Source organism: Brachyistius frenatus, unplaced genomic scaffold (genome assembly GCF_029030835.1).
Source record: "Brachyistius frenatus isolate BFR_SWC_R1_liver_20210118 unplaced genomic scaffold, ASM2903083v1 Contig_5, whole genome shotgun sequence".
In the NCBI taxonomy this organism is placed as follows: domain Eukaryota; kingdom Metazoa; phylum Chordata; class Actinopteri; family Embiotocidae; genus Brachyistius; species Brachyistius frenatus.
The window spans coordinates 5281142-5293533 of record NW_027210604.1 but is presented as its reverse complement, the minus strand read 5'-3'; the positions used below and the strand labels follow the sequence as shown (position 1 = coordinate 5293533).

At 38.2% G+C, this 12392-nt stretch overlaps 2 protein-coding genes across 2 annotated transcripts in view; both read right to left on the bottom strand.

Annotated features, from left to right (window-relative positions):
• kctd16b (potassium channel tetramerization domain containing 16b) overlaps positions 1-12392 on the bottom strand; it is a 404485-nt gene that overhangs the window by 201325 nt on the left and 190768 nt on the right. The gene's annotated exons all lie outside the window — the stretch shown is intronic.
• Positions 1-12392, bottom strand: part of LOC138632616 (rho GTPase-activating protein 26-like) — a 76307-nt gene that overhangs the window by 4362 nt on the left and 59553 nt on the right. Inside the window, exons 18-23 of the mRNA XM_069718333.1 lie at positions 10269-10428; positions 8783-8927; positions 8362-8545; positions 1832-1867; positions 1455-1565; positions 23-114 (exon numbers count right to left, since the gene is read on the bottom strand). Of these exons, the coding sequence (XP_069574434.1) occupies positions 23-114; positions 1455-1565; positions 1832-1867; positions 8362-8545; positions 8783-8927; positions 10269-10428 (728 nt within the window). The remainder of the gene's footprint in view (positions 1-22; positions 115-1454; positions 1566-1831; positions 1868-8361; positions 8546-8782; positions 8928-10268; positions 10429-12392) is intronic.

Below are 12392 nucleotides of genomic sequence, written 5' to 3'. Positions count from 1 at the left end.
GCAAGTCCAGATCGTGACTTACCATTCTCAAAGATGGTCCCAGCAATGAAGGACAGCTCTGAGTCATGCTCTGCCTTGCAGGCATACAGCGCCCGAGCCTTTTTACCTGCAACACTGGAGACAGCAAGGTTTGGAGTGAGACAGTAGGTTCTGAGCAAATATTGAGGAATAATCAGCTCACTTGCAGCTCACAGGAGCTCCACAACATAATGCTATTATCAAGAAGGAGGAATTACCGAGAAACAGCCAATGATAAGGCCAGAAGAGCAAAGACAATAAGATGCATTAACATCGGTGAGGCTCTCCAAGGTTGGAAAGACCTGACAGAGTGGAAAGGCCTGGAGCTGGATGCCGGGTTTGCTCTGAGTGGTTAACAGGTGGGTACACATTCGTTTCACGTAACCAATAGCTCATTATTGTTTTGATCCATTTACTAATGTTTGCGATAGCTAATTTGAACTGATTAGCTATCAAGCAGGTACCTGTGTCACATTTTTATGAGATTGCGCCGGCATGAATTTCTCTAAATGTGGCACAATCGTTCACCTGGCCTCAAGGGTGAACTGGTTAAAGTTCGATGGTCAAAGGTCAAAGTTTAAGGTCACTGTGACCTCCTGTCCCTCCCATCTGTCCGCCCGTTCTTATGGCAGCAATATCTCAGAAAAACCTTGAGGGGATTTCTTCTAACTTTTCAAAAAAAATTATATTTGGTACCAACGATAACCTGATCGGATTTGGGGGGGTCGAAGGTCAATGTCACTGTCATCCACACATTGACCCATGCTCTTAAGCATGATATTTAAAAAACGCCTGGAGCGAATGTCTTTAAATTTGGCAGGAATACTCAGTTGGCCTCAACAATGAAGTGATTCAATTTTGATGGTCTAAAGTCAGAGGTCAGAGGTATTTTAACTGCAGTTTTTCTTACAAGTAATTTTTTTACATTCCTGTGACTTATACTAAATCTACCACAGAATCTGTTAACTGCCATGTAAAGGTTAGCGGTTGAAAGAACAGCTCATACTTTAAAGGGTGCGAAGCATTGGTAAGAAAGGCTGGGCGTTAGCAGCCTCTACAAAGGCACCAGGACACTCGAGGCTTGAAATGTGAGACATTAAAATGTAGGGACAGACACTGTATGTCTGCCAAGGTTGGGTTGGATAACTGCATTGAATTAAGTTGCACTTTTATTACAATTTAAATAGAGAAGCTTGTGAAATATTTACTGCTGCCTGACCTGTGTAAAAATTGTTGAGAGTATATTCTTGATCTAAATGCTACATTGATCCTCTGAGTGGAAATTTCCCTTCTTTCGTGGGGAAGATCAGATCACATCCACGACATGACAGCCCCTTGAAACTGGTTTCATTCCCACTTCAGTTATTTCCACAAAGTGATATACATTTTAACTGAAAAGTTGGCATTAAGTCACTCCACAAACAATGTGAACCAACCTGACAGGAGAGGAGTCACTGGAGGCGGAGGATATTGGCTGCGGACTTGAAGGGGCTGAGAACATTGGCCAGGAGGGAGAACGTGGTGACGAGGGGCTTGGAGATGTTGCACTGATGGAAACATTGACACAGAATGACAAAGTGGCATCACACATGGGCAGTAATTTGAATAATAGGAATGTTAATAAGATGATAACGTCATATATATACCACCTTTTAAAAACAAATTTACAAAGAGCTTTACAATTACAAACAGTCATTAATAGTAGATAGGCTCTAGTACTAAAGATATAAACAAGATACAATAATTCAAATAATTACTCATATACATATTGTACAGTTCTGGGCAGAAGCTGTGACAAAGGCATTTTACTTACGTAGTTGGTATGCTGCCACGACTCTTAGGGTTCAGCCTGTAAACAGAAAAGGAAATGGAAAACCTAGATTAAACAATTGATCTTTATGTTTTATTCAAGTACTTGACAAAAGACTTCACACAAATTCTGATAGTAAAATGAGTCATTTTGCCGGGTTTCATTTATTTCTGTTTTACAGCTGCAACAGGAGCGACGGAGGAGGCTACAGCAGAGCCTACAATTTAGGCATGTGTTGACAGTATTTCTGTAATAACTCCCACTCGAAAAGAGGGAGACTAAAGTTCTGCACTGCAGTTTTAAGTACTAAAATATTTCTGTACTTGTGAAAACAGAGAAAGCTATTTTAACTAAGTAGATGTCAATTATGTGACATAAAACAGTTCAAATAAAACCCAAGACATTGAAGTGCGAGGAGTGCTGACTGTAATGGCTCCCATGAACTGACTGCTGCATTTTATTATCTACAGACAGACAGAGTGAAACAGAAGGATCATGGTTGACATAACTGACAACATTAATATTCAGAACTGATTTCCACATAGTTGTAGTGAGACTTTTTCCAACGGGAAGCGTGTTTTGTCCATATTAATCTAATCTTATTTCCAGTCGGTCAACATGGTGCTGTGAAATAAAATGTATTCTTTTATTGAAGCAAGCACTTGACTTCATCAATCCTTTTTTCATTCAGTCCATCTAATCTGAGCGATGCTGGTGTATTCTCATTGCTAGCAGCCCAACACTCACACACACACACACACACAGATTACATAAAAAAAAAAAAAAAAAACTGGACCAGATGTTGTAACACACTTTGAGATAATTTTCCTTGACAAGTATTTTTTGGTCATTTACATATGCGTAGCTTATTACATAGCCATTGCAAAATTTGGACACAAACAGAGCCAGCTAAATCATGAGGAAACAGAACACACATCACTTTACACTCACGCCAAAGCACTGACAAAACTCAGCCAGGCTTGTGCATCATTCCTGAAAGCATTGCTCATATGAACTAAAATAAACCTGACAAAGCCTTAAAAGGCTGGTGGTTGTACAAGCGAGGTGTACATGCTGTACACTATCACATTCATAGACCTCTATAGAGGCAGGCAGTTCTCTGATAACAATCACCTCTAATGTGAGACAATTGATGACAGCATTTTCCTTGAGGAATCTGGTGTAGAGACCTTCCTGATCATACTTGCTTGGAACAGCATACAATTTGTCTCCATTGTTTAGAGGCTTCAAAACTTTAACAACCTTTTTCCCTCTAATTCAGAGATTTAATGTCTATTGAATTTTGTCTATTCACTTTAAAATACACTGAAATCCCTCATCAATCTGACATAACATTGCAAGACTAAGCTAAAAAAAAAAAGTGCCATTGATGCCAACAGTGCTGATGTATGTTGTATTCACAAAGGTATTTATGCAAATGAAAATCTGGTGCAAAAACTCTCTCGAAGAGCAGCACGCAACCACATAACTACAACTCACTTTCTCTTTTTTTGAATACAGTACAAATTTATTTAAAATTATGTAAGTATCCAGCAGCCATGAGAGTATCTAGAAAGCATAGGAACTTTGAGCGCGAGTTCTATTTATGGATGACTGTGCCTACTTTCCAACAGTCAACCCATTTCAATTATTCAGCAAGACTCGAAAGACACCAAACATGTCAGAGTGAATTTGCAGTGCATAATGATAGCAGAAATCTAGATTTTTGTTTCTGATCATGTTTTGTTGGATAAAAACATGGTGTCTTTGTTTCAATATTTATAATTTCAGAATGCAAAATGTAAATGCATGATTCACTCCACAGTAAATACTGTCATTCAATAACACAATTAACTGATACATTTCTTTTTTTGAACTTCTGTACTTCATCTGATTATATGTGTTTTAGTTCTGTAGTGGAATCACATTTTAGCAGGTGAGAAATATAGACAGGCACTCATGGATTGGAGCTTGGAAAGAGTCTTTATCCAAACAATCTCACAACGTGATCCTGTGTTTGAAGTTCTTGATTTCATCGCACCTATTAATTCCAACTCCAGAATGATAGATGTTTGAGCTGCCAGTATTTTGTGACTCTTGGAATGACGATCAAATCTCTAAATTTAATTTGTAACATCAATCTTTGGCTTTTAAATGATCATGAATTCTAATGTCTAATCCAGAAGAGACTGGTAACTAAACAGGAAGCGACATCCTTATAACTCCCTTAATCATTATTAAACTGATGTGCTGTTTATTGTTTGCCCCTTGACAGATAGCAATTTTTGAACTATTATTGAACAACCTGCCGTACAAAAGACAGGATCACAAATACTGTTTTGTCTAAATGAGACAAAATTAACCCAATTATTCAAGCACTTTCAAGAATTTCATCAGTGCCACTTTATCATTCACCTGGTTAGATTATTCAACTGTCAGTGATTGATCCACCTGCCCTCTCCATTTGCCACTCGACGATAAATCAATGCACTCACTCTCATCTGCTTCTTCTCCTTCAGTCTCTCTGTCCTTCGTAGCCCCCTTCAACACATCATTCTATCCCTCCCTCCATCAGAGGTGTTAGAAGAGATGACGAAGAATGATTTCCCGCTGACAATCAAGGTAGTTTAGCCCGCGCAATAAATCAGAGGTGTTTTCTTTCCTCAGCTTTGAGGATACAAAACGTTTCTCTTTTTCACTTGAGACTTGACATTTGCTAACGTACTGTGTAAAAAAGAACAGTAAAGACACGAGGATAAAAAGGAAACCAACCGATTTCAGTGAGTGTGGTCTCCCCATCTCACTCAGCACATTTCACAGTTGATGTAATGTAACTTAACTGATGTAGTCTCTCCCCCTCACTGATAGGCCATCAATTCACTGTTACAACACACCCACACATACACAAACCCCCCTGCAAAGACACAAACTTCCATGACATTAAAACTGAATGCTAAGGCACATTTAAAAGCCGCCTAGAATCTAAAATGTTTGTGCAATGTACGTAGGTATCGATCAATATTTTTCCAGCTTTAATACTAACTAGTAATTATTAAACAATATAATGTAATAATTGTTTCTATAACTTATAGGATGTTGTCAAATATTGATGAGGTGCAACACCAACATGCATTGCCTGTGTGACAAATGCACTTTACCACCTATAAAAGATCCCTTAAATTGGAATGTATCATCTACTGCCTAAAGACTTCGCAAAATAAATCAACCCGACCAGCAAATATCAAGTTTGCACTTCAGAAAAAACACAAGGGTGCAAGAAAACTTTCAAATATTTCAATAATGAAAATCATAAATTTGACTTGCACCAGCTGTCACTGTGCTGTACTGTCAGTGCAGACGACAGGCAAGAGTTTAGAGATGTTACATTGGTTATTAATCGTGTTGCTTTACTCATTGTGCCTGTCAATCAATGAAAATTATTACATGAATATGTGTTGCTTTGACGCCATTATGAAGCGCTGACACATCCTCGTCTTCTTCCTGTACAGCTGAACGCTCTTGCTGTAAATTGGCAAGTTGATTTACCTCTATTACAGAGAGCAAGGTCTTTGTTTCCCCTTAAATATCTTCTTAACTCTACTTACCAGCATATAATAACTCTAAACTATAAACTCTGATTGTATATCATATATATAGATATATACTGTACTGTATATACTGTGCATTTTATATTTTATATTTTTTACTGCTATTTACTGCTATTTTATTGCTTTTCTATTATTCTATTATTATCTTATTGCTTCTGTATGCTGCTGTAGCGAAACAAAATTCCCCTCGGGGATTAATAAAGTAACTACCTAACCTAACCTAAACTTTACTCATTGTCTTGATATTTTAAGCAGCAGTAGAAGACAGCAAACAGAAATGTCAGCGATACAAAGTCAACACACAACTTCCTCTGCTCTTAACGCCTCTGGCAAAATCCCCCCCCCCCCCCCCGTGTTATCAGGATTGCGTCTTTAACACCCAGATCATAACGGACGTTCAGTGTAATATCTGAAATATCTATGAGCGTGAGAAAGATGTAATGTTTCTCCTGTGAAGGAGAAAAAAAGGAACGAGATGAGATGGGTGTGTGAGAAGATTTCAAGAAGCTGTTTATCAGTTAAAAGCAGCAGACACATGTAGCCTGGTGAGAAGTCCGCGCTATATGCTATAGTATGATGTTTTCTTCATATTTTAGACGACATACTACAGCTTTATATTTTTCAGATTTTTGGGGCAAAAATAAAGTCATACTATATAGCCTTACGTTTTTTGGGGGTTTTTTGTATGAAAAAAAAGTCGTACTATAGCATGACGTTTGTTCATATTTTGGACGACATAGTATAGTATGCTGTTTTTCTCATATTTTAGACGACATACATTTTTCAGATTTTTGGGACAAAAATAAAGTCATACTATAGCCTTAGGTTTTTTTGATTTTTGGGATGAAAAATAAGTCAGAGATTATGTTTTTTTTTTTAAATTTTGGGACAAATACATACATGTCTCAAGCTGGAATTGAACCCATGAATGTGTCACTGAGGCAGCAACACGAACCACTGTACCACTGTGCCTGTGCTAGTATACCATAGTTTTGTTTTCATGCTATAGTATGATGTTTTCTTCATATTTTGGATGACATACTATAGCTTTACATTTTTCAGATTTTTGGGACGAAAAATAAGTCATACATTGTTTTGTTTTTTTAATTTTGGGACAAATATGTACATGTCTCAAGCTGGAATTGAACCCATGACCTTCTCACTGTGAGGCAGCAGCACTAACCACTGTACCACTGTGCCTTTGCTTGTAAAACATAGTTGTTTTTTTTCATGCTATAGTATGACGTTTTCTTCATATTTTTGACAGCATGCTATAGAATAGGAAAAAAAAATTGTCTCCCAAATTATGAAAAAACAAGTCATACTATCTCGCATGTCGTTCAAAATATGTAAAAAAAAAAAAAAAAAAGAAGTATGACTTTAATTTCATATTTTGGACGACATACTATAGTACGAATTTTTTTCATAAATTTGGCCAACATGACTTTTTTGTCATATTTTGGACGAGATATTATAGTATGACTTTTTATTTTATCTTTTGAAGTATGCCCGGACCTGCTGTCTCCCCGACGTGCAACTTGCGAGGGCCTGCATATCACTGCTTGCAGTTTTAATTTCCTTCTCTTTTTTTTTTGGTAAAAGTACAATGAGTAGTGGGAATGTGATGTGTATTTTGAAAGAGGTGTGAAGAGCCATCCAGACATTTTCCAACTGAAGGAGAACTTAAAAAAAAAAAAAAAAAAAAAAAACCGAGAGCAATAGACAAGGTGCCAAAGCTTAAAATAACAACTGTCTCAGGGGAATGCAGGGCTTTTGAAGACCCAGCTGTTAACCTCTGAACTCAGTACCTCTTGCTTGTCTGAGGAGCACGCAGGCTGACTTTTCTTGGAAATTTGTGATGTATGTGTTTAGGATACTGAGAAAGCATGGTCTGAGAAGGGATCAGAGTCATTTACAGATTGTGTTTGCTGGTCGGGTATCAATGGAGGTAAAAGTAAGCAATGCTGCTTAAGCTGATGATAGTTTACATAATTTATTTATAATTAATGTATTAAATTCACAGTTAAGTTTATAATAATATAAAATATTTTTTTTAAAAACAAGTCACGGTCAAAAGCCTCCACCAACTGGTCAAGTTGCAGTTAACAGTCATGTCTGTCCACACTTGCATAATATATGTTGTGAAATCTTGGAAGGAATTTGGTCAATCAAGCTGATCATGATAGAACATAGTTAAAGCTATGACAATCAAAAAAAAAAAAGGCTTCAAATATGGAGGTTGCTTCAAAGAAGGTATTAATTCTGAAGCGTGAACGCAATCAAATAGTATTTTTGCTTGAAATGTCCATCCCTAATTACTAGAAGGAGAGTGGGACAGTAAAGCAGAATGAGGGGGGAGCAGAAGGAGAACACTAATCAGCCTTGACGTACAGTCATCTTGGTGACAGGCTGTATTTGAAGGTCTGTCACTTTTGTGTCAGTAAAAGCAATGATTGGTACCGTATGTCGCATCTTTTCATGGTCTATCAAGGTGTATGTCAAGATCAAAGTGGTCCGTAAACAACATAATCAAACAGAGGATCTCTCAATGTTGGACAGAAGATGAAAACTCTGTGTCTATGTTATGTGTGTGTTCAGCCTTGTGCTGCTGTGAATTCCATATGCAGGTGTGTGTGTGTGTGTGTGTGTGTGTGTGTGTGTATGTTCACACCTGTTAATAACCTAAGAATGGGCATGTTCATGTTATGAGGACATGTTGTACCAGGAGATGGGATTCCTCAGCCTTTAAAATATGTTTTCCTGGGTGGTTATTGTTTCAAAAATGTTGACCAATGTTTTGATTCAAAACAAACCATTCATATTCTTCTTCTTATAATGTTATTTTTTATTTTTTTTGTATTGTAAATGAGACCTGCCTATGAGGAACAACATGGCAACTTCCAATAATCAGACTGTCCTACTCACAGTGAGCTGGGTCGGATCTGCCGGCTGTCCTGCTCTCCATCGTTGCTGGTCAGGCTGTGTCTCGGTGTTCGACCTTGGCTGCCGCTGCTACTACTGCTGCTGCTACTGTTACAGTTGGTTGTGGAGGAAACTGGCTGTTGCATGTCAGCAGCTGTGGTGTTAACAACACTGTTCCTCTTCTCACCTGCAAGAATAACAAAAGTTGTATAAACTCTCTGGTGCTTTCGGCCGTAAAAACTCTCCGTATCAAATAGACCACGAACGACCAACTGCCTTGTTGTTTGTGGATTTTCATTCCAGAGACATTTATATTTGACATGCATTAGACCTCGTTGAGATTCTTTCAAACTAGGAAAAAAAACAAGGAGAGGACGTGGCTCATCTATGGTTTGTATAATTCCAATTATGTCTTTCAGTCCACCTTTCTGTGAATGTGTTGGTGTGTGGAAGAGCGTGAGAGGCCTCTCGCTGCAGGATGGCGCTTTGCTCTCAGTGCTTCTCCGCCTGGAAAGGTTGAGCTGCATGTTGGTTGAGCCGCCTGCAGAATTCGGCATGTCCCTGAATATCTGCACAAACAAGAAACTCAGGTTTGAGTACAACCAAACACTACAGTAGATACATTCATAAAATGCAAATGGTGTGGAAAAAATGCTGAAAAACCAACATTTGTAAAGTATGTTTTTGCTGCTATAAATTATCTTATCGCCTTTAGGGGAGAAACAGGGTTCACTATGTTGTGCCAGATACTCATTCAGCAACAGTATAAACAAAAAAGCAACATGACAAACTACAAAGTTTACAAGCCCTAAGTAACAATTCTTGCATTTGGGTTCTCTGCTAAAAGAGCACATATATCTAATAGAGATTCCTGAATCTCTGAAACAACTGAACTATAACCATTAAAGTTACCAAACATAGCAACACATGCTGGCAGCGATGTGTAAAACCTCTTTTAAATAGTAATTATATATACAGACACTTAACAACATATCTCTTAATTTTTCAAACTTCCTGATTTTTTTTCTCCCATAACTAATGCTGCACTGCTTGTATTAGTCTAATATTCCAGCATTTTTTTTCTGCCTTTCAGAAATCATGGCAAGAATAAAAAAAGAGCTGGGGAACTCATTTCAACACACGTGATTAGCTGTTGTGGTTGCAGAAAAGCACAATAAAGTGTCATATAAAATATACAAATGTTCCAGTGCAATACAGGCATGGAACTGAGCTTGAATAAATTATTTCCTTACTATTTACATTGTGTTACTTTGTGACGAGACGTCTTTAAGGACTCCCAGCTGCTCTATCACAGTACTACACTATTTGCTTTGTTTTGACGCGAGGAGAGTGCGATCATGTTTCCTGTGTGTCAGTGTACCTCACTCTTTCAACACACAGTTACCCTGTCTAAGTGTAAATCTATGCATGCACACGAGTCCAGCATGTGTCACGTGTCTTGTTTATTTCATTCACTGACTGAACACACTGTGTGCACAATACCAGGGTGTCAATCTATCATGCTGTTGCCATGGTGACATCTGTAAGCAGCTTGCCCTGCCAATAAGCCGCTTGTATCTAACGGGGAAAGTGGCTTTGGAGTGCATAGTTTATAGTTGTGTGTGTGTGTGTGTGTGTGTGTGTGTGTGTGTGTGTGTGTGTGTGTGTGTGTGTGTGTGTGTGTGTGTGTGTGTGTGTGTGTGTGTGTGTGTGTGTGTGTGTGTGTGTGTTTGTAGGTAACATGTGCTCATTCTGATATAAATGGTCAGGTGCGTTAATTCTTGTTTTAATGCACAATTAAACAAATGTTAATCCCCACGGCAAAGCCAAGGGATTCATTTAATCCTCAACCACATCACCAAACTCTGTGTTTATGTCAGTCGTTAGTAGACTCAGGTACACCCTCTTACTTTCTCATGGTGCTCTATGAGGATCTCCACTACAATGTTCTGAAACTTGATGTCCATGATGGCTGCCACCGTTTCCTCTTGTGGGCGGAGCAGAGTAGGCCCAAAGACCACACCCAGATTGGCAATGGTCATCAGGTTCTGCTGGTGGTGACTGGCCACACTATGGAGGGCAGAAGACAGAAAGAGAGTCGCACCACATTAAATCCAAATTAAAAACATGTAACCGGATCTAACCTACTCAATGTTTTATAGTCCCGCAGGGTCAAATGACAGTGTCATTTGTAGTGTGAATCCCACAGAAAACGATCACCCAACTCAGCTCAATAAAGTCATTTTGCATCTTTCAGTTCCTTGTTTTGGTTTTACAGCCCACAGCTTTAAAGTTTTAAATAAGTCGCAATACTCTCACGACACTGTCCATCCATTACCACAGTTGGCAGACAAAGTTAGAGACTGAGTAGTGAACTTTGTAAGGATTTGAACAGCTAAAGAGTAATAATAATTTTTGTTTCAGGAGCTGGGAAGGACAAAAGAGAGCTAAGACAATGGTGAAAACAGTGAATGTTGAAATCCCTTTAAACAAGGGTCAAAGTTAATGCTGCTGTTGCTGTTACTGCTCTTAGTAAGTATGAACCAGAAAAATTGGAGACCAAAGGAAATTTATTGAACAACTAAAAACACTACCTTAGATTAATGATACAGTAAGTAGTGTGTATGTAGTGTTTTGGATAATTTGGATGCTTATATAAATACTTTGGTACGAATGCTATAAATCTTCAGAACTCATCTGAGCTAAAAGAGATCGAGAGCTGAGGAGCCCCGCTACCCAGCCATTCGTCAGTATAAACCAGTGATGATGATGACGACCATCGGCAGATGTAATCCACTAAACCCAGGTAAATATGCACATGTCATCAAAAGCGCCTGCATATGCGCCTGCCTGCATGTGGTATAAATATGGCTGACGTCCCATTTGTCACAGATTATATCATGCTGCTGCTGTTGAAAAAAAAGCCTGATAAAGCCAGAGGGCTTAGATGCGGGTTTAGGCTGAAAGCACAATGCCAGGCGGCTGCTTTAGAAGAATAATTACACATAAGCCAACAGTGTCACGCCCTGCTTTTTTGCTTAAGGGCTGCAGCAGCTTGTGGTTATGTAACCTACAGACAGACAGACGGTGTTTTATTCACTATTTTTTTTTAACATTACAATATACAGTACTGCCTCTTACATAAAGTATATAAGCATCAAATATGTGGAGGCAAATTATGATAAGTCCTGGGAGAAAAATAAAAAATGATGAGGGAATTGCCAGGAGATGGTATTGATAAGAAAAAACCCAGGTCTTTCGCAATAACTGTAAGTATAAGCCCTTTGGAAATGTCTTTGGGCAAAACACTGCATTCCAATCAGCTCAAAGGGTTAGCGCCGCATCTGGCTATCTCCCGATAAAATGTAATTAGGTGATATGGATTTATACGCTAAAACTGTTTTTTTTAATAGATATATATACATTTACATATGCCCAGGAGGGTAGTGCTATTTGCTCAAGTACAGGAGCGCACCTGCGACAAGTGCACCGTTAAATTGAGGTTAATTTCCAAGGTTGTCTAATCACTATGGTGGCAATATTATAATGTAGTGAAGATATTTCAATCACTTTAATTTAATAAAGTCAACTACAGAATTATGCTATGTTCAAAGGTTGCTCTGGATTACTTACTACAAATTTCAGTCATAGCACGCTTCTGCAACTGTTTCACAATAATAGCCTTAAAAAAATGAAGAGTTTGTGTCTACTGAAGCGCTAAAAGGATCTAAATTTAAAATGAATACAGGAAGTGTCAAGTTCTTTTTAACATGGAAAGCAGTAACTTTAACAGGGCGAATAGTAGTGGATCAAAAGTTGACGTCAGGAATCAATATATTTACCTTAAATGCGAATACAACAACTTGGACCATTCCATTCTTTATTGGCTCTCTTGCATTACTTACTCTTTAGAGATAATTGAGTCTTCAAGCACTTAAAAATGTTTAATGAATTTCAACCGGATCAAGAGAGCTGTGAACTTTTTATTTCCTCACTAGAAGAAAAAAAAAAACATTGTTCCGGTTCACACCTAT